A 20,143-nucleotide genomic window follows, 5' to 3' on the forward strand; every position below is an offset into this window, starting at 1 on the left:
ACAAAAAAAAAAAAGTCTATTTTCAGTTTTACTTTTGTATATAAACCTAAGATGGCCTCGCTGGTAAAAATATGAAAAAAAAAAGACAAAAGAGAAAAAAAAATTAAGAAAAACAAGGAGCTTCAGTTCATTTTTATGGATGCTGAAGATTTTACACCTGTGCATTTGTCATGTGAGTTTCTTTCCTTTTCTTTTTTCCCCCCTATAGTTTGGACACCAATGGCATTATTTTCTCCACAGTTACAGAAACAGGAGAGGAGCTGAGCTTCTAAAGTTCAAGCTTGGGGAGAGGGGCTTTGTCTCCTCTTGGAGAATTTCCCTTGGCTGGTGGAATCTAATTCCCCCATCCCATATTTAGTGCAGATTTTATAATTCTGGCAGCAGAGCAGGCCCTGCTCTGTCTGCAGCCCAGAGCCTTTCAGGAGTGGGGTTGTTTTTTTGGGATTTTTTTGGCATTTCTGGTTCTATGTCCCCTCTACCCAAGCAAATTCTCCTTTTGAATTCCATGCTTTAGTCAGGAATGTTGCAAATTCGTCCAGGGAACCACACAAAGCTGACTTGGGAGGTTTAGGTTGGATTTCAGGGAAAATTCCACCTCCAGAGGGTGTGGGGCACTGCCCAGGCTCCCCAGGGAATGCTGACATTCCCAAGGCTGCCAGAGCTCCAGGAATGCTGGGACAAAGCTCCCAGGGATGCACAGGGTGGGACTTTGAGATGCCCTGTGCAAGGGCTTGACCCCATCAGATCCCAGCTGAGCAGCGACCTGTGGGACAAGGTGTTCCATTTCTGTGCAGTGGAGCCCCAAATCAACATCAGATCCCAGCTGAGGAGTGACTTGTTGAGGAATTCATTGAGAAATGAATCTGATTTGGTCGAGATGTTCCATTTTTGTGGCGTGGAGCCCCAGCTCCCAGCTGAGGAATGACCTGTGGCACGGGATGCTCCATTTTCATGGGGCAAAGCCCCAGACCAACGCCTCACTCGGGCTGGAGGGCTTTGCTCCTCAGAGCTTCAGTCCTGCTCAGGTAACTTCAGCTGTTCCCTGAGCATGTGTGGGTGGAGCTGCTGTGTTTAGACTCAGCCTAAGCCCCCTGCAGCTGGGCCTGGCCTGGCAGGGTTCAGCAGTGCAGGGTTCAGCAGTGCAGGGTTCAGCAGTGCAGGGTTCAGCACTGCAGGGTTCAGCATTGCAGGTTCAGCACTGCAGGGTTCAGCACTGCAGGGTTCAGCATTGCAGGGTTCAGCAGTGCAGGGTTCAGCAGTGCAGGGTTCAGCAGTGCAGGGTTCAGCATTGCAGGGTTCAGCATTGCAGGGTTCAGCACTGCAGGGTTCAGCACTGCAGGGTTCAGCATTGCAGGTTCAGCACTGCAGGGTTCAACACTGCGGGGTTCAGCACTGCAGGGTTCAGCATTGCAGGTTCAGCACTGCAGGGTTCAGCACTGCAGGGTTCAGCATTGCAGGGTTCAGCATTGCAGGTTCAGCACTGCAGGGTTCAGCACTGCAGGGTTCAGCACTGCAGGGTTCAGCACTGCAGGGTTCAGCATTGCGGGGTTCAGCACTGCGGGGTTCAGCACTGCAGGTTCAGCACTGCAGGGTTCAGCACTGCAGGGTTCAGCACTGCAGGGTTCAGCACTGCAGGGTTCAGCACTGCAGGTTCAGCACTGCAGGGTTCAGCATTGCAGGGTTCAGCATTGCGGGGTTCAGCGCCACAGGTTTCAGCGCAGGTTTCAGCGCAGGGTTCAGCACTGCAGGGCTCAGCGCAGGTTTCAGCACTGCAGGGTTCAGCATTGCAGGGTTCAGCACTGCAGGGTTCAGCACTGCAGGGTTCAGCAGTGCAGGTTTCAGCGCAGGTTTCAGCACTGCAGGTTTCAGCACTGCAGGGTTCAGCGCAGGGTTCAGCGCAGGTTTCAGCGCAGGGTTCAGCACTGCAGGGTTCAGCACTGCAGGGTTCAGCACTGCAGGTTTCAGCGCAGGGTTCAACACTGCAGGTTTCAGCGCAGGTTTCAGTGCTGCAGGTGAGGCTGTGCCCCAGCACCCCCTGCATGCTCAGAGCTGAGTGCTCCCCCCTGGATATTCCCTGCTCAGTGCCAGCCTGAGCCCCAAACCCACCAGGAAAACCCAAACTGTTCCTCCCCCATCCTGCTCTTTTAGGGGTAGTGGCCTCCAAAATTCACTTTTCCCTCAGAGTTCTTTGGATTCCTCAGATTTTTTTTTTTCAGCCATATTTAATTCCTGGTTTCTTTTCTCATTGTTCTTAAGTTGTGCATGACATAGGAAAAAAATTTTTTTTTTTTGGTCATTTGGGCTGATCTGTTCTTCTTAAGGAGTGGAATGTGTAAATAGCTGGAATGCAGATTTTTTTCAGGAGATTCTTTAAAGTCAGAGAAAGGGGGAGGGAAGGAAGTGATTCTCTTGTGTCCCAAAGTCCATGTCAGAGAGAGTAAATATTTCCTCTGGTGTGAAAAATATTTTTATAACTGGTTGAAAGTGCAGGTATTGAGTTTATCAGGAAAAAGAGAGTTAAGGAATACTAAAATTAGCAGATTCTTGTCTGAACTTTTTCATGTCCAAAACAACTGTTGATTGCAAATAGTTGCTTCAAGCATTGACAAGGGCCACCTTTTGCCTATGAAGTCGTCTCAAAAAAAACATAACTATAAATCTTGCATTGATTTAAAAAAAAAGGAAAAAAAAACAGGAAAAAATTTTAAAAAATACAAGAAAAAAAAGAAAAAAATCTTTAATCCAAGTAGCATTAGGTATTGCTGTCTGATCAGTCGTATGGTTATTTGAAAGGTTCACATGATGTGGCATCAAAAATTGTTTTTAGTGTTTTTACAGCATCCCTCTGCCACTAAATAGTTGACTTGAATTTTGGAAAAAGGAAACTGTTGGTGTTTATATGTATATGTGTGTGTATATATGTATTTATAGATCCGTGTGTGTGAGTTCCAGGTGAGTTCAATAGTTTTTTCCCATGCATGTGTATTTCATACATATCTGGCTGATATATTCTATTTCACCATACACCGATTTTATAATTTATTAAATGTCAGTTAAAAAAAAGAAAAAAAAAGAAATAAAAGGATAGAAAATGGGAAAGACTTATTTTTGAAACAGTCTGATTTTGAAGTGATTCAACCTCTGCTAGGAATATCTCTTATCCCAGTTTAGGAGAAGATTTTTCGTGGATAAGCTTGAGGATTTCTCTGGAATTGGGAGTGTGAGTGCCGTGGTTTGCCTGGAGCCTGCGGGTCCCAGCTCCTGGAGCATCCAGCAGGAATTTGGGATTGCTCACAGCTCCTTTCCCACTTTTCCATGGAGTCTGTGAAGGGCGACCCCAAGAGCAGCGGGATCAAAACCCTGTGAATCCCATGGGAAATGGAATGTGGTGATGGTGGTGGTGGTGGTGGTATCCCAGGATTCGGCACTTTGGGAATGGCAGCTTGGACAGGAGCATTCCCCATTCCCTGTGATCCTGCTGTGGGGGGAGGCTCCAGGCTCAGGGCTGGCGTTTGTGCCCTGTGCCCTGCCAGGAGGGACAGGGGCCCTGCAGGATCCACGGCCTGGAGCATTCCCGAGGCTGGAATTCCTCTGTGCCTGCAAGCACACGTCAGCCTTGTGCTACAGCCTCAGCCTGCCTCTCCCCATTCCCTGCCAGAGTCACTCCCAAATCCCCAAACTTCCAAATATCCAAATGCCCAAATCCCCAAACTCCCAAATGCTCAAACTCCTAAATTGCCGAACTCCCAACTTCCCAAACTCCCCAGCTTCCAAACTTCCAAATTCCCAAACTCCCAGACTCCCAAACTCCAGCTCTGTGGTCTCCAGCCCTGCAGTGGAGGCCTGGGCCGTGCTCCTGCTGTGATCCCTGGAATTGCAGGTGGGATTGTCCTTGGAGCAGGGTGTGCGCACACCTGGGGGGGTTTCACAGAGCTGGGGTGTGCAGATGTGCCTGGGATGTGCACATCTGTCTGGGGATGCGCAGACACAGCTGTGGGATGTGTGCACACGCGTGTCTGGGACGTGCACGCGTGTGTCTGGGACGTGCATGGTTTTGGGATGTGACGCGTGTCTGTGGGATGTGCACACATCTGGGACGTGTTTGTGTGTTTGGGACGTGCACAGATGTGTGGGGGTGCACACGTGTGTCTGATCACACACATCTGGGATGTGCACCCTTGTGTGTGTGACGTGCGCACCTCTGGGAAGAGCAGACACCCCTGTGGGATGTGCAGACACATCTGGGGTGTGCACACACCTGTGGGACAGGCACACACGTCTGTGGGATGTGCACAGGTGTGTCTGGGGTGTGCACACACCTGTGGGACAGGCACACACATCTGTGGGACAGGCATCTGTGTGTGTGTAGGGCACATCCACACACGTGTCTGGGACATCCACACGTGTTTGGGGTGTGCACGTGTGTGTCACACACACACACTCAGGTTTGGGACATGCACAGAGGTGTCTGTGGGACATTCACATGTGTTTGGCATGTTCACACGTGTCAGACGTGCACACACACATTTGGGATGTGCACACGTGTGTCACACCCTCACACCTGGATGTGCACTCACGTGTGTCACCCTCATACCTGGGATGTGCACTCACTCACGTGTGTCACACTCACACCTGGACGTGCACACGTGTGTCACTCTCACACCTGGGATGTGCACACGTGTGTCACACTCACACCTGGACGTGCACACGTGTGTCACACACCTGGGATGTGCACACGTGTGTCACTCTCACACCTGGGATGTGCACACGTGTGTCACACTCACACCTGGACGTGCACACGTGTGTCACACACCTGGGATGTGCACACGTGTGTCACTCTCACACCTGGGATGTGCACACGTGTGTCACACTCACACCTGGATGTGCACACGTGTGTCACTCTCACACCTGGGATGTGCACTCACTGGCGTGTCCCCGCAGCAGGAGCAGCTGCAGCTGCCTTGGAGCCCCTGTCCCGTCCTTTCAGAGCTGGAGATTCCCCCTGAGCCATCCCAGAGCCGCTCCTGCCCCTCCAGAGCGATGGAGCAGCAATTCCCCTTCCTCTCCCTGGAGGATTCCACAGCTGGGATGGTCCAAGAGTTCCTTGGATTCTCCAGGAGCTGCAGGGCCCAGGAGTGTGAGGAGAACGTGGTGAAAATTCATTCTTTGTTGCAGTTGAACATTTCAGGGTTTGAAGCTCATTTTAGTGGGAAAAAATTTGGTTTAGCGGTGTGATTTTATTTTATTTTATTTTTTTAAACAGAATTTAGATTTCTAACAACTGAAAATCACTGGTGGTCCCCATAAGTGCTGCTGTTCATGAGTTAACAAAAGGCAAAAAGTGTAAATAAGGACAATATGAAAATGACCATGAATTCCATGAATGGAAAGCTCTCATCCATTGCCTTAAACCTTTTCTCTTCATTTTCCTTAGGGCATGCCAAACCAATCCATGGATTTACAAATGTACAGTAGCCCAATGTCAGTTTGTATAAAAGTACCGAGTGAAAATATTTATTATATGCATTGGAAAAAAAAAAGAAAAAACCAAACAAACCCCTGGTTTACCCACTGAATGTTCCTGTAGAAATCCTTCAATGTAATAAAAAGCATTCGGTTATTTTGTGTTTCCTGCGGGGGTAAAGTGGGAAGAGAGGGTTTTCCTGGGCGGTTTTGGGGCTGGGATGGGTTTTTTGGGATGATTTGGTGCTGCTGCTTTGTCCCAGGAATGGGTGCGAGGGGCGGCTCCTCCCTGGCAGCTTTGGGAATGTTTTCCCAGCCTGGAGCAATCCCAAGGGATTGGGAGCTGCTGTGTCAGCAGGAATGGGGAGGGATCAGGCCAGGGATGGATGGGAACGAATTCTCAAGGAATTCCAGGAATTCAGCTGCACAAACCAATCCTTTCCTGCTTCACCATCCCTGTGAAACTTCCCAGCTGAATCCAGGGAGAGCTGCCTGAAATCCCAGACACCCCTTTGAGGAAGGCTCTGAGATCCAGGTGGGACAAAAATGCGGATCAGAGGGAATTTCATCAACCTGGAAAACGAGGATCAGAGGGGGTTTCATCAGTCTGGAGCTGGGGAGGTTTTCCTGGTGTGGAAAAGGGGAATTTCCCTGGGGAGGTTTTTCCTTGGTGTGGAAAAGGGGAATTTCCCTGGCCCTGCTTTTCGTTTTTTCCCTGTTTTTCCTTTATGCAGACACCAAACACCTGCTGGGCTGTGCTGGATTCTTGGAAAACCAGGAGACCTTGACCATGAGTTCCTTCTGCCACAATCCTGACATTTAAATGCTTTTTAAAATGATTTTTTTACAGCTTGACACGTGTTGTCACATTCAGTTTATTTCAATAACAGTTACTATTGCTATAATAACAGATACATAAAATAATATTATTTCTTGTTTTTCCAGGAATCGGGGGGGGAAACCTATGGAAGTGTCAGCACTAAATGAAGGCAAAATCAGGTTTTGAAAGGCAACTGATGGTTCCTGAGTCTGACTAGAAAGTGGGGAAAATAGAAATAAAAACCCTCCAGGTGCTGCTCTTAGCAAATCCCACTCTGGGTTTCAGTAGTCGACCGAGGGAAGGCAAATGAGGCGCACAAATTCCTCGTATTTGATGGTTCCATTTGGCCCAACTTTGGCTTCTTTTAGCAGGTCATCCACTGCAAAATGGGAAAATACCGTTGGGATGGGATATTTGGGGGTGTTGGGGTGTTCAGAAGGAAAGCAGCACTGCAGGATTTGGGGTCTGGGGGATTTTTGTTGGCCGTCGCCTCTGGGATCAGGTGAGAGTTTCAAACTGGCACCAATCAGCACCTGGATTTTAATTCCATGTAAAATTCTCCGCAGCAGGAATATCCATCTTTTTGAGTTCCACTGGGGGGAAAAAAAAACCCCCACAAATTTAGTCCAGATGGGCTTTTGGGTTTATTGTCCCCCTCGGAGCCAAATTTCTGACAGACTGGAGGGGTTTGGGAGTTTTGCCTGGTTTTACTTTGGTGTCTCCTGCTGGCACAAGGCCCTTCCTTGTCCCAGAGGCAGCTGCAGAGGAGGAGAAGGAAAAGAGAGAAGGAAAACAGAGGAGGAAAGGAAAGGGGAAAGGAAAGGGAAAGGGGAAGGGAAGGGGAAAGAGGGAGGAAAGGAAAGGAAAAGGGAAGGAAAGGAAAAGGGAAGGAAAGGAAAAGGGAAAGGAAAGGAAAAGGGAAAGGAAAGGAAAGGAAAGGAAAAAGGGAAAAGGAAAGGAAAGGAAAAAGGGGAAAGGAAAGGAAAAAGGGGAAAGGAAAGGAAAAAGGGGAAAGGAAAGGAAATTTGGTCCCAGTGGGAATTGCAGGTACCAAGGAAAGGGGAAAGGGGAAAGGAAAGGAAAAAGGGGAAAGGAAAGGAAAGGGAAAATGAAATTTGTTCCCAGTGGGAATTGCAGGCACCTTCCTCCTCGGAGAGCTTCTCCCCGAGCCGGGTGAGCTTGGCGCGCAGCTCGGGCACGGCGATCACTCCTCTCTTCTGCCGGTCAATCATGGCCAGGGCCCTCAGGATCTCCTCCTCGGGCTCCTCCTGCTTCATCTGCCTGTACATGATGTTCAGGAAGGTGGAGAAGTCCAGCTCCGCGTTCCTGTCTGGGAAAGGAAGGGCAGATCCTTTGGGAACGGCTCCGTTTGGGGGCTGGATCCAGGCCAAACGCTCCCCTCCTCCTGCCCCAGTTCCCTCTCCTGGGGATTCTTCTCCCTGACCTTGGGCATCTGGATCAGGGCATGTCACAACCGGGGTTTTTCTCCTAAAACCTCATTTATAACTCTGTTCAATTTCTACTCTGAACTCAGATCCTGATTTTTTAATTCCCTCCCCCAGCGACCTGATCTCACAATTCCTTGATTTTTGTGCTTTGTTTTTCCCACAGATCTTCAGCTGAACATCCTTCTGTGCTCTTCCACCTCTGTTGGTTGGCCCGGACAGCCTCCCACCCTCCAAATCCATATTAAATGTTTGTCTCCTGCTTTTTTAGGGATTTTAATGGCGCTGTTTTGATCCGTGGGCTGGATTTAACACATCCCAACAGCTTCTGGAGACTGCTCTGGGTGCACGTTCCCTCCTGGAACATCCCAGCTCCAAGAACATGGATTTTTTCCACGTTTAATCCCTGTTTTGGTGGCTGTGCAGGTCGCTCACCAATCCTGTGCAGCTGCAGGTGTCTCTGCACCTCTCCCGGCGTGGGGCTGGCTCCCAGGCACCTCATCACTGCCAGCAGGTCCGAGGCTTTGATCTTCCCTTTTTGTTTCTTGTCGTACAGGGAAAAACATTCCTTGAACTCTAATTAAGAACCAAAGCTGGGTCAGCGGGCAGGATCCCATTGAGCCCCGCTCCGGGCCGGGCAGGATTCCAGCCGGGATCCGCTGTCGGCCCCGGGGGTGTCGCCTTTCCACCAGGGTGATGGGCACGGGAGGGGCGATCAGGGGGAATTAAGGGCAATTAAAACCCCGAGCGGCGCCAACTGGGGCCCTCCAGGCTGAGGAAGCGCGGCTGGGAGGGGAAAAGGGCTGGGAAAGGGGAGGGTTTTGGTTAAAAGTGCTTTTCTTGCCTTGGTGGGGTGAGGGAGGGGGGAGAGGAGGCTGAAGGAGGGACGGGGAGGATGATGGAGGGGGAGGAAGGGAAGGAAAAAAGAGAAGAGGAAGAAGGAAAAGAGGAAGGAAAAGAAAGTAGAAGGAAAAGAGGAAGGAGGGGAAGAAGGAAACGAAAGAAGAAGGAAAAGGAAGGAGGAGAGGGGAGGATGCTGGAGGGGGAGGATGCTGGAGGATGTTGCCGGTGGAATATTTTGGGGATGGAATATTTTGGGGATGGAATATTTTGGGGATGGAATATTTTGGAGGTGGAGGCCGCCGAGTTCCCCCCCTCGCTCCCTCTCCCGCAGCCCCGCCCGGCTGCAGCTGACCCAGATCCGGCCGGGCTCTCCCCGCTTCCCACCCCGCTCCCTCCCGCTGCAGAAACCCAGCCTGGGCTGGTGCCATCCCCGTCCTTGTCCCCTCTGTCCCCAGCCCTCGCTGCTGGGGCGGCTGCACCGGGCCGGGGGTGTCCCGGGGGTGCCCCGAGGATGCCCCGAGGATGCTCCGGGGGTGCCCGTGGGCGCCGTGGCCTCCCCTGGCCCGGCCGCCGCCTCCGCTCGCCAATCCCTCGGCGGAGCTGATCAGATTTGCATTAATACTCTCATTAATACTCTCATTAATATCCTTATTTCAGCTTCCTTCGGCCGTTCCCGCAGCAATCCCAGCCGCGGGCGCGGCTCCCCTTTCCCAGTGGGAATTTGGATCTCCTGCGTCGCCTCCTTCCTCCTCCTCCTCCTCCTCCTCCTCTCCCACGGCCCGAGCCCCCCAGGACGGGCCTGAGCCCCCGGCATTCCCGGGCTGTTTTCCTGGGAATGGGCAGCGGCTGCTCCCCTCCCGGCTGCTCTTGCCCTGCAGAATTTCCCTGGAATTTGGGAGATTTCCCTGTTTTCCCAGGCAGCAGATCCGGGAGAGCCGGGACTGAAGGACAGCGAGCCCAGACTGAGACACTTAGGGGGAAAAACGCCATTTTAATATAAATGTAAATTTAATCTCGCTAATTGACGCCCGAAGCGGAGCAAACCCGTACCTACCATTAATTTGATCCTGGGACAGAAACTTTGCCTGGAGCAGGAACGGAGACAAAAAAAAAACCAAAAGCGAGAAGCTTTAAAATGAGATTTGGGGTCGCAGAGGGGCCCGGCGGAGCCCGCACGCGTCACTCACCATGGTTTTGGGGACAATCCCTGGGATTTGGGGTCCCGGCAGGAGCGGAGGCGGCTGCTGCCACTTTTGTGCTTTATTCGGGGCCAAAGTCCGGCCGGGCGGGCGGAGGCTGTAATAAATACCCGCTGCCATGGCTACGGGGCTGAGCCGGCCGCCTCCTGCTCCTGCTCTTGTTCTGCTTCTGCTCTGCTCCTGCTCCGCTTCTGTTCCTGTTCTGCTCCGCTCCTGCTCCTGTTCCTGCTCTGCTCCTGTTCCTGTTCCTGCTCCGCTCCTGCTCTGCTCCTGTTCCTGCTCCGCTCCTGCTCCTGTTCTGTTCCTGTTCCAGCTCCTGTTCTGCTCTGCTCCTGCTCCTGTTCCTGCTCTGCTCCTGCTCCTGTTCTGTTCCTGCTCTGCTCCTGCTCCTGCTCCTGCTCCTGTTCCTGCTCTGCTCCTGCTCCTGTTCCTGTTCTGTTCCTGCTCTGCTCTTGTTCTGCTCCTGTTCCTGTTCCTGCTCTGCTCCTGTTCCTGCTCCTGTTCCTGTTCTGTTCCTGCTCCTGCTCTTGTTCTGCTCCTGCTCTTGTTCTGCTCCTGCTCCTGTTCCTGCTCCTGCTCTGCTCCTGGGTTGTTTTATGGGGAATTTTGCCCTTTTGTGAGAGCAGAAGGTGTAGGTGCACAGACCCCTGGAGTTCCCCCCCTTCCTGATGGATTTTGGGTTGTTTTATGGGGAATTTGCCCTTTTGTGAGAGCTGGCAGTGCTGGTGCACAGACCCCTGGAGTTTCCCTCCTTCGTGATGGATTTTGGGGCCATTTGTGGGGAATTGGCCTCTCCTGCCCGTTCCTGTGCTCAGCAGTGAGAGTGAGTTAATTAACTTTAATGAATCCCCTCCCTGACCAGCCATAATCACCACACAGCCACCATCACTCAGGAATTTATTGGAAACACGTGAATCTACATTAGAAAAACTAGATTTCTTCTTCTTCTTTTTTTTTTTTTTTTTTAATTCCCCCCCCTCAAAAATATCAAAAGCTTAGAAACTGCCCTTGGCTGCGTGCAGGTTGTTCATGTGCAGGGTGTAGAAGGCCCAGGGCTCGGGGATGTAAATCACCCCCGGGTACTTTTTCCGGAGGATTTTGTCATTCCAGAGCCAGCCCACCCAGGCTGCGATGAGGAGCAGGGTGATGATGAAGGAGAGGAAGAGGAAGAGCCCGTTGCTGTCCAGCACCAGCCCCTTGCGCCGCTGGTGCATCACCAGGGCCATCATGGCGAAGAAGGTGAAGATGTAGAGGATGAAGATCTGGCCCTCGGTCACCAGGTACCTGCGGGGAGAATTCCTGGGGATCCCGGGCTGCTGGGAGAGCGTCCCCAGCTCCTCTGGGACCACAGGGAGAGCATTCCCAGCTCCTCTGGGATCACAGGGAGAGCATTCCCAGCTGTTCTGGGATCAGTTCTGATCCTGGGATCACAGGGAGAGCATTCCCAGCTCCTCTGGGATCACAGGGAGAGCATTCCCAGCTGTTCTGGGATCAGTTCTGATCCTGGGATCACAGGGAGAGCGTTCCCAGCTCCTCTGGGATCACAGGGAGAGCATTCCCAGCTGTTCTGGGATCAGTTCTGATCCTGGGATCACAGGGAGAGCATTCCCAGCTGTTCTGGGATCAGTGGTGAGCCAGGCAGGGAGAGCATTCCCAGCTGTTTTGCGATCACTGGTGATCACAGAACCCACAGGGAGAGCATTCCCAGCTTTTATGGGATCAGTTTTGATCCTGGGATCACAGGGAGAGCATTCCCAGCTCTTTGGGGATCAGTTTTGATCCTGGAATCACAAGGAGAAGCATTCCCAGCTCTTTTGGGATCAATGGTATCCTGGGATCACAGGGAAAGTATTCCCAGCTTTTATGGGATCAGTTTTGATCCTGGGATCACAGGGAGAGCGTTCCCAGCTTTTCTGGGATCAGTGGTGATCTTGGAATGCAGGGAAAGCATTCCCAGCTTTTTTGGGATCAGTGGTGATCCTGGGATCATAGGGAGAGCGCTCTCAGCTCTTCTGGGATCAGTTTTGATCCTGGGACTACAGGGAGAGCATTCTCAGCTCTTCTGGGATCAGTTTTGATCCTGGGATCACAGGGGGAGCATTCCCAGCTTTTTTGGGATCAGTTTTGATCCTGGGATCACAGGGAGAGCATTCCCAGCTTTTATGGGATCAGTTTTGATCCTGGGATCACAGGGAGAGCGTTCCCAGCCCTGCAGAGCAAAAGCTGCCCTGGGGAGCCCTGGGGGGAACGGAGCAGCTCTTCCTGGAGTATTCCTGGAATATTCCTGTGGAATTCCCTCCCCACCCCGAGGGACTCACCAGTAGTAGAGGCTGCTGGGCCCCACCAGGAGCAGGGCAGCCAGGGGCATCCGGCTCTGCTCCGCCGCGGGCGTGAAGCAGCCGGTGAAATAAATGAACAGGATCAGGAAAAACGGGATGTACCTGGAAAAACCAGCAATTCCCAGAGCTGGGACGAGCCTGGAAGGGATTGGAACTCCCCCAGGTCCACCCCACACCCAGAGCTGCTCCTGTGCTGAGCCTGGGGAAGGAGCAGCTGTGGGATTCCTGCTGCTGCTGTGGGATTCCCTGTTTAGAGATTCCTGCTGCTGCTGTGGGATTCCCTGCTCAGGGATTCCCTGCTGCTGTGGGATTCCCTGCTCAGGGATTTCCTGCTGCTGTGGGATTCCTGCTGCTGTGGGATTCCCTGCTCAGGGATTCCTGCTGCTGTGGGATTCCCTGCTGCTGTGGGATTCCCTGCTGCTGTGGGATTCCTGCTGCTGTGGGATTCCCTGCTGCTGTGGGATTCCTGCTGCTGTGGGATTCCCTGCTCAGGGATTTCCTGCTGCTGTGGGATTCCTGCTGCCTCCCCGGGGCACAGAAGGGCTGGGCAGGGGCTGGGCCCGTCCTGGGCTCTGCAGATCCAGAGAATTCCCAGCCTGGGGCAGGAAAAGCCCGGATTTGCTGATGAAGGCAAAGCTGGGTTCCAGCTACCTTGGACAATTCCAGCAGGGCATTCCCAGGCTCCTGTGCTCCTGGAATATGGATCAGGATTCCTAAACCCCCCCAGAGCTCTTCATCACTTCAAAGGGCTCCAAAGAATGGGGTTTGCTCCTTCCCAGCACTCCAGGGACCCCAAATCAGGCAGGAGAGATTTCCCCAGGATCATCCAGAGGTGGCCCAGGCCCAGCCAGGCCTTTCTGGGGTCTCTCTTGGGGTGTTTGGGCTGTTTGGGATGCTTGGGGTGTTTGTTGGGGATGTTTGGGGATATTTGGGGTGTTTGTTTGGGGCGTTTGGGGATATTTGGGGTGTTTGGGCTGTTTGGGATGTTTGGAATGCTTGGGGTGTTTGTTGGGGATGTCTGGGGATATTTGGGGTGTTTGGGCTGTTTGGGGATATTTGGGGTGTTTGTTTGGGGCGTTTGGGGATATTTGGGGTGTTTGTTTGGGGCGTTTGGGGATATTTGGGGTGTTTGTCTGGGGTGTTTGGGGATATTTGGGGTGTTTGTTTGGGGCGTTTGGGGATATTTGGGGTGTTTGTCTGGGGTGTTTGGGCTGTTTGGGCTGTTTGGGGATATTTGGGGTGTTTGTCTGGGGCGTTTGGGGATATTTGGGGTGTTTGTTTGGGCTGTTTGGGGATATTTGGGGTGTTTGTCTGGGGTGTTTGGGGATATTTGGGGTGTTTGCTTGGGGCGTTTGGGGATATTTGGGGTGTTTGTCTGGGGTGTTTGGGGCACACCTGGGGGTGCTGGCAGCCAGGAGGAACCAGGAGGAACCTTCTGTCCACCCCTGGAAGGACAAGCTGTTCCTCTGTCCCTCCAATCCCAAAATATCCCTGAGCAGAGGGGATTTTCCAGCGATTGCCAGCTCCACCCTAATCTGGATCCTAATCCTAATCCAGCCCTGGCCAGCAGAACATTATCCCCAGCCAGCTCTGGCTCAGGGCTTTTGGTTTTTTTTCCACTTTAAGCTCTGCCCTTCCCCCTGTGCCATCCCAGGATCTCTGGACCCGCTCACCACATGGAGTGCCCCAAGTACTCGTCGTAGTAGTAGAGCAGCTCGAAGGAATCGATCTGTGAAGGACACAGGGGTGAGAATCCCCGTCAGCAAACCAGGGAACCCCAGACAGCTCCATCATTCATAAATGCCAGAAATGCCTGAACCCAGCCCAGCCCCTTACCCAGGTCATTCATAAATTCAGGATTTAGAAACGCTTCAGTTCAGCTCAGCTCCTCACCAGAGTCTCAGGTTTGAGGTTCCTTTATCATTTATAAATTCCGATTTTACAAACCTAGCTCAGCCCCTAACCAAAATCTCTGGCTTAAGGTTCCTTTATAACTTGTAAATTCAGATTTTCAAACCCAGCCCAGCCTCTTATCAAGGTCTCAGGCTCAAGGTTCCTCTATCATTTATAAATTCAGATTTCAGAGCCCACTGAGCTCCTTACCAGGGTCTGAGGTTTGAGGTTCCTTTATCATTTATAAATTCAGATTTTAGAAATGCTTGAGCCCAGCTCAGCCTTTATCATTTATAAATTCGGATTTTAGAACCCAGCTCAGCCTCTCACCAAGGTCCCAGGTTTGAGGTTCCTTTATCATTTATAAATTCAGATTTTACAAACCCAGCTCAGCCCCTTACCAAAATCTCTGTCTTGAGGCTCCTTTATAATTTGTAAATTCAGATTTTAGATCCCAGCTCAGCCTCTCACCAAGGTCTCAGGTTTGGTGTTCCTTTACCATTTATGAACTCAGATTTCAGAGCCCAGCTGAGCCAGGTTTGAGGTTCCTTTGCCATTTATAAATTCAGATTTCAGAAGCCAGCTCAGCCCCTCAAGAGGTCTCAGGTTTGAGGTTCTTTTATCATTTATGAATTCAGAATTTACTAACCCAGCTGAGGCCTCATCAGGATCTCAGCTTTGAGGTCCATTTATAAATTCAGGTTTCAGATCCCAGCTGGGGCCTCACCAGGGTCTCAGGTTTGAGGTTCCTTTCCCATTTACAAATTCAGATTTTACAAACCCTGCTCAGCCCTCACCAGGGTCTCTGGTTTGAGGTTCCTTTCCCATTTACAAACTCGGGTTTTACAAACCCCTGTGAGCCTCACCAGGGTCTCAGGTTTGAGGTTCCTGATGATGGGGTTCTCCCTGACAGACAGGTGGTGCTGGTACCCGCTGAAGATCAGCCGGTGGTTCACCGAGTCTCCCACCAGGTGGATGCTGGCGCCCATCACGAAGGTGATGATGCTGACGTAGACCATGGACCTGGGCAGGGTCTTGGGGGACCTCTCGATGAGCTGCAGGCACAGGGAGGCTGTGAGGAGGAGGAGGAGGAGCAGCAGGACATGGCAGCTCCTGCCCTCGCTGGGTTTTGGGTTTTTTTTGTCAGAGCGCTCAGAAATTCATCACCAAAAACCCCAAAATATCCTGAGTTCGAAGGGACCCAAAGCAATCATCAAGTCTGGCTCCTGAGTGAACTCATATTGGGGTCAAAGGCACAGGTTTTGTGTCTTTAGCACCAGGAGCTGATAGAGTTAGGCTGTGCTGAAGAGAATGGATTGCTTCCTGCAGGTAGGGCACCTGTATCTCAGCACAATCACCAAAATCCAGTTCCAGGCACTCTGCCTTTCACTGAAAGTTGCTACCAAAACAGATCCCCAGAGTTTCATGTCATAACAGCAACAGATAGCCTTGGTTCATCGGGATAGGAATTAGAAATGGCATTAAATGTAATTTTAAATGAACCCAAGCTAAATATTCCAAGACAAATATTGTCATTCTGCCAGGCTGCTTCAAATCAAGTGTTACAGGCCTGGTTTTCAGCACTGGCCCTTAGGTTTTAAAGGTACAAACTCAGGAAAGTTCAGCCAATCCCCTTTTCTCAAAGATGTAACAACCTGTCCTGGCTTTGGGTAACTCTGGGAGGAAAACCCCTAAAAGGGTTTCTGCTGCTTTCAACCCCAAGAGTTCCTTTGGTTCGCTCTTATCGGGGTTTCCTCATTAAAAGCCGTGGTTCTCCTGCCTCTGGAGATGATTGGGAGGTTGATGTGCCCTCCAGTGGCAGCAGAGCCTCCAGCACAGAGCTCCTCACGCTTCCCACCCTGTCTGGACACTTCAGGATCCCCCAGGTGAACATTTTGGGGTCCTGTTCCCTTTCCTCCCCATGGAATGGGATTCAGCTCCACAGAGAGCTTCAGGATCCCCCAGGTGAACATTTTGGGGTCCTGTTCCATTTCCTCCCCATGGAACAGGACTCAGCTCCACAGAAGAGCTTCAGGACACTTCAGGATCCCCCAGGTGAACATTTTGGGGTCCTGTTCCGTTTCCTCCCCATGGAACAGGACTCAGCTCCACAGAAGAGCTTCAGGACACTTCAGGATCGCCCAGGTGAACATTTTGGGGTCCTGTTCCCTTTCCTCCCCATGGAACAGGACTCAGCTCCCCACAGTTTGACCCCACAGCCAGGAGGAGCCACAAAACCACTCGGGGCAATTCCTGGGCACCACTTTCAGTGCTGGGCTCTCTGCCTGCCCCATCTCGAGCACCTGAGGCTGGCTCAAGCCTTGGGACCGCAGCAGGAATTTTGGGATGCAGCTCCACACTCAGCTTGCACAGCAGGGAAGAGCTCCCGAGGCGGATCCCAGCTCCAGGAGTTTTCCAGCTTTGGCTGGGTCAGCCCTGGGATCAGCCAGCCCCCCCCCCCCCTCCCTAAATCAGCTTTGCAGCCCTCCCCAAGCAGGGAAAAGCTCCTTATTTGTGTTTAATTTTGACCTTATTTGGGTTTAATTTGGAGGCTTAACTTTCCCTTCCCCTGAAGCCGGGGCACGGACGTCACAGGAGGACAAGGAGAGCACAAGGTCCTGGAGGGGACAGGAGGGTGGGACACGTCCCTGGGCCAGGGAAATGCATCCTGGATCTTCCTGTGGGTGAGCCCTGCAGAAATCACCTGGGAAGGGTCAGCTCCCACGTCCTGGATATTCCCTTTTTGCCCCCAGCCTTGAAATCCTCACGGAATATCGAGAGGGAATCGTTTCCACCGCAGGCCACAATTCAACTCCCAGCTAGTGAAGGTTAAAATAGATTTATAATTGCTTTCTCCTGAAGTGTTTAATGGGAAAAGATTCCTAACGATCAGACAGGATTTCACCTCATGAATGGTTTATGGGATCCAGAGGTTGGCAGCTGGAGCCAGATAAATTCCAGTGTCAAAGATCAAGTGGAATTAAGCTCTGAACAATTCAGAAAATCCGCTCTGCTTCCAGCTGCCTTTTAAGCCAAAGGTTGATGTTGTCCTAAAAAATATCATTTGGGAACAGGGCTCTGACCACTCCTGAAGCCAGAATTCCAGGGGGAAGTGATTTGCTTTGGATATGCGGGAAATTGAAGCGCCCTTTAAAAGGTGGCACCACAAATCCCTCCTGGAGTGGGAAACTCCTCCTTGCTGGAAGGAATTTGGGAATAACCAACATCCTAAAATCCTCTGAGCCTCTGCAAAACCGGGAATGGAAAACCCCTGAACATTCCCAGGTTTAACTTCAGCTCTGACTCCTCCTGGAGCCAGAATTCCAGGGGGATTTGCTCTGGACAGGCAGGAAATTGAGGTGGCATCACAAATCCTCTGGACTCTTCCTTACTGACAGCAATTTGGGAACAACCAACACCCTCAAAACCTCTGAAACTTTACAAAATTGGGAACGGGGAACCCCTGGGCATTGCCAGGGTTACCTTCAGCAGCAGGAAGGGGGTGATAACGTTGTAAGCCATGTGGAAATAATCTCCAGCGCTGGGTTTGTTCAGAGGAAACCATTCCAGAGGGAGGATGATCTGAGGAGAGAGGGAAGAGCAGCACATCAGCGATCATGGGAGAGGGAAAACGTTGGGATTGCTCGGGAATGCTCAGCTGGGCTTCAGGGGGTTGGCAGGGACCACACTGGGCAGCTCATCTTGGAGCAAACTTCCCACAAATCACCCTCTGGCAGTTTCCACTCCCAGCCCTGCCCGGTGCTGGCAAGCCGTGGGGTCAAGGAAGGCATTTGGGATTCCTGGATCTTCCTGGACCTTCTGCCAGCTTCCAGCTTGAAAAAATTCCATTGAAATGCAATGGCCACTCCTGGAAGCAGCAGCCCCAAGCTCTGGGATACAGGCGAGGAATGGGGAAGAGCAGGAGGAACCTCCCAGGTGTGAAACAAAGGTGTGGGAGAGGGGACAGGGAACAGAGACTGGAGCTGGCTTGGCCCCAGTGCCACCAGAGCGGGGCAGTGGTCCCAGCTCCTCCAGGACCCCGCCCTGGCGCAGGGGACAGCCCTGGGGACCCCCTGGCCGTGTCCCCTCACTCACCATGGCGATGGGGCGCCCGAAATCCAGCACCCAGTTCTGCAGGGTGAAGTAGAACCACAGGTCCAGGTGGAACGGGGACGTCTTGAAGGTGTCCTCGGCCTTCCCTGCCCCATGCCTGGAGGGGACAGAGGGACACGGAGCCCTGGAGCAGCTCTGGGAGGGCGCAGAGCTGTCACCCCAGGCCAGAGCTGCGCTTCCCTGGCTCTGGGAGCTGCGGGATAACAAAGCTGGGCAGCAGGCAGGACAGGAGAGCACAGAGCTGTCGCCGTCCCTGACCCGTCCCCGTGGGGAGGCTCCTCCTGGTCTCTTCAGCAAGGTGAAAAGTGCTGAATTAAGTGCAACTATTTTTAACTTTTGCATGATGAAGCAAAATCCCAACTCCCAGGAGTTGAGCCGAGGGCTGAAAATGCGGCGCTGCCCGGCGGAATTCCAGCACCAGGATGCTCGGGATGCAGCGTCACCCTCAGCTCCTGCTCCCAGCACCCTCTGCCTCCACCGAGGATCCAACCCCGAGGATCCAACCCCCACGGAGCCTTTCCGTGAGATGCCCCCCCAGCACCTCTGGGCCTTCACCTCCCTGCAGGATCAATGCCTCTCCTGGTGCCCAGACCAGAAAGGGATCAGCTGGAGCAGCCCCGAGCTTGGGCTGCCCGTGGTCCAAAGTCCATGGAAGTGTCCCTGTCCATGGACCAACAGGATCTTTAGGGTCCCTTGCACCCCAAACCACTCTGGGATGACTCAACGAACCCCGAGAGCTGGAGGGTGAGGATGGGGTACCATGGAAGAGCTGGGAATGCTGCAGTTCCCTGGAAGAGCCTGCCAAACCCTGGATCGGCTGGGATAACCCAGGTACGCCGGGATGCCAGGGATAAAGCCGAGAGGGGGAACCCTGGGGGACCCCAACCCTCGGGATAACTGGGACCCTGAGCCTGGGGAGATATCCCGGACCCCAACCCTGGGGATATCCCGGACCCCAGTCCTCGGGATATCCCGGATCCCAACCCAAACGACGCTCCGGACCCCGCAGCACCCGCGGGTGGTACCCGGGAAGGGCCGGGCTGTCCCGGGGGGTTCGGGTCGGGCCGATCCGGGGGGGTTGGATGCGGTGAGGATCCCCAGTGAAGCCGGGGTGGATTTTCCCGTTCCCGGCCCCCCCGAGCCCCGGCCGCGCTCACCTGCCCGGGTAGAGCGGCCCGGCGGGCGGGGGCGAGCCCGGGGCCGCGGCCGGGAAGGGCCGGCGCCGCGCCGAGCCCTGCATCCGCCCGGCCCGGGGCTCCCGGCGCCGCTGCCGGGGCCGCTGCCGCTGCTGTGGCGGTGCCGGTGCCGATCCCGCTGCCGGGAGCTCCCGGCCCGGCCCGCGGAGCAGCGGCGGCTGCGCGGGGGCGGCCCCGGGCCCGCCCGGCGGGGCGGGGGCAGCGCCGGCCCCGCTGCTCCGGTTCAGCCCCGGCCCGGCCGCAGCGCGGCCCGGGAGAGCGGCGGGGCCGGGATGGCCCCGGCTGGGATGGGCGCAGCGGAATGGTCGGGCCGCCATCAGAGGGGAATCCCCCGGACCCTCGGGCAGGGAACGCTCCGGGCATTCCGTGCCGAGCCACCGCTCCGAGCCCCGGGTTCACTGCGAACGAGGAGCTGGAGCTCTCCGTGGGCCTGGCCACGCTGCTTTTCCCGAGTTGCCATTGCCCTGGGTTATTCGCAGTGGGTGCCCCCGCTCTGTTCGCTGCCTGCTCTCGGTTTTGGCCGGATAAATCCATCGGGATGGGGTCGCGCCCAGGCAGGGAGGGATTCGCAGCTTTCAGGGCTGACTTTGCACTCCCTGGGGTTTGGAGTTTTGGGTCTAAATCGGAAGGTGCATCCTGCCATGGGCAGGGATATTTTCCCAGGATTATCCCAGGTTATCCTGTCCAACCTGGCCTTGGACACTTCCAGGGATGTGCAGCCACAGCCAGGGCCCTCCCCACCCTCACAAGGGAAGAAAGTTTGAGGCACCAAACCCCTCCTGGAGGGCTTGGTCTGGGCATGGAGGCTCCATCACCCCAGGATGGGAGCTCT

At 53.5% G+C, this 20,143-nt stretch overlaps 2 protein-coding genes across 2 annotated transcripts; both read right to left on the bottom strand.

Annotated features, from left to right (window-relative positions):
- Positions 1 to 6,322: 6,322 nt before the first annotated feature.
- On the bottom strand, positions 6,323 to 9,905 carry CALML4 (calmodulin like 4). Its single transcript, XM_036389546.1, has 5 exons — positions 9,759 to 9,905; positions 9,626 to 9,656; positions 8,164 to 8,304; positions 7,425 to 7,613; positions 6,323 to 6,662 (listed from the first exon to the last, which is right to left on the bottom strand). Exons 1-5 carry the CDS (start codon positions 9,888 to 9,890, stop codon positions 6,565 to 6,567), a joined length of 591 nt encoding a protein of 196 aa, XP_036245439.1. The 5' UTR covers positions 9,891 to 9,905; the 3' UTR covers positions 6,323 to 6,564.
- Positions 9,906 to 10,653: 748 nt separating this feature from the next.
- Positions 10,654 to 19,394, bottom strand: CLN6 (CLN6 transmembrane ER protein). Its single transcript, XM_036389527.2, has 7 exons — positions 19,273 to 19,394; positions 18,098 to 18,212; positions 17,486 to 17,584; positions 14,869 to 15,057; positions 13,783 to 13,838; positions 12,089 to 12,211; positions 10,654 to 11,054 (listed from the first exon to the last, which is right to left on the bottom strand). Exons 1-7 carry the CDS (start codon positions 19,353 to 19,355, stop codon positions 10,766 to 10,768), a joined length of 954 nt encoding a protein of 317 aa, XP_036245420.1. The 5' UTR covers positions 19,356 to 19,394; the 3' UTR covers positions 10,654 to 10,765.
- Positions 19,395 to 20,143: the final 749 nt, after the last annotated feature.

This window comes from Molothrus ater, chromosome 13 (assembly GCF_012460135.2).
Source record: "Molothrus ater isolate BHLD 08-10-18 breed brown headed cowbird chromosome 13, BPBGC_Mater_1.1, whole genome shotgun sequence".
NCBI classification, from domain to species: Eukaryota; Metazoa; Chordata; class Aves; order Passeriformes; family Icteridae; genus Molothrus; species Molothrus ater.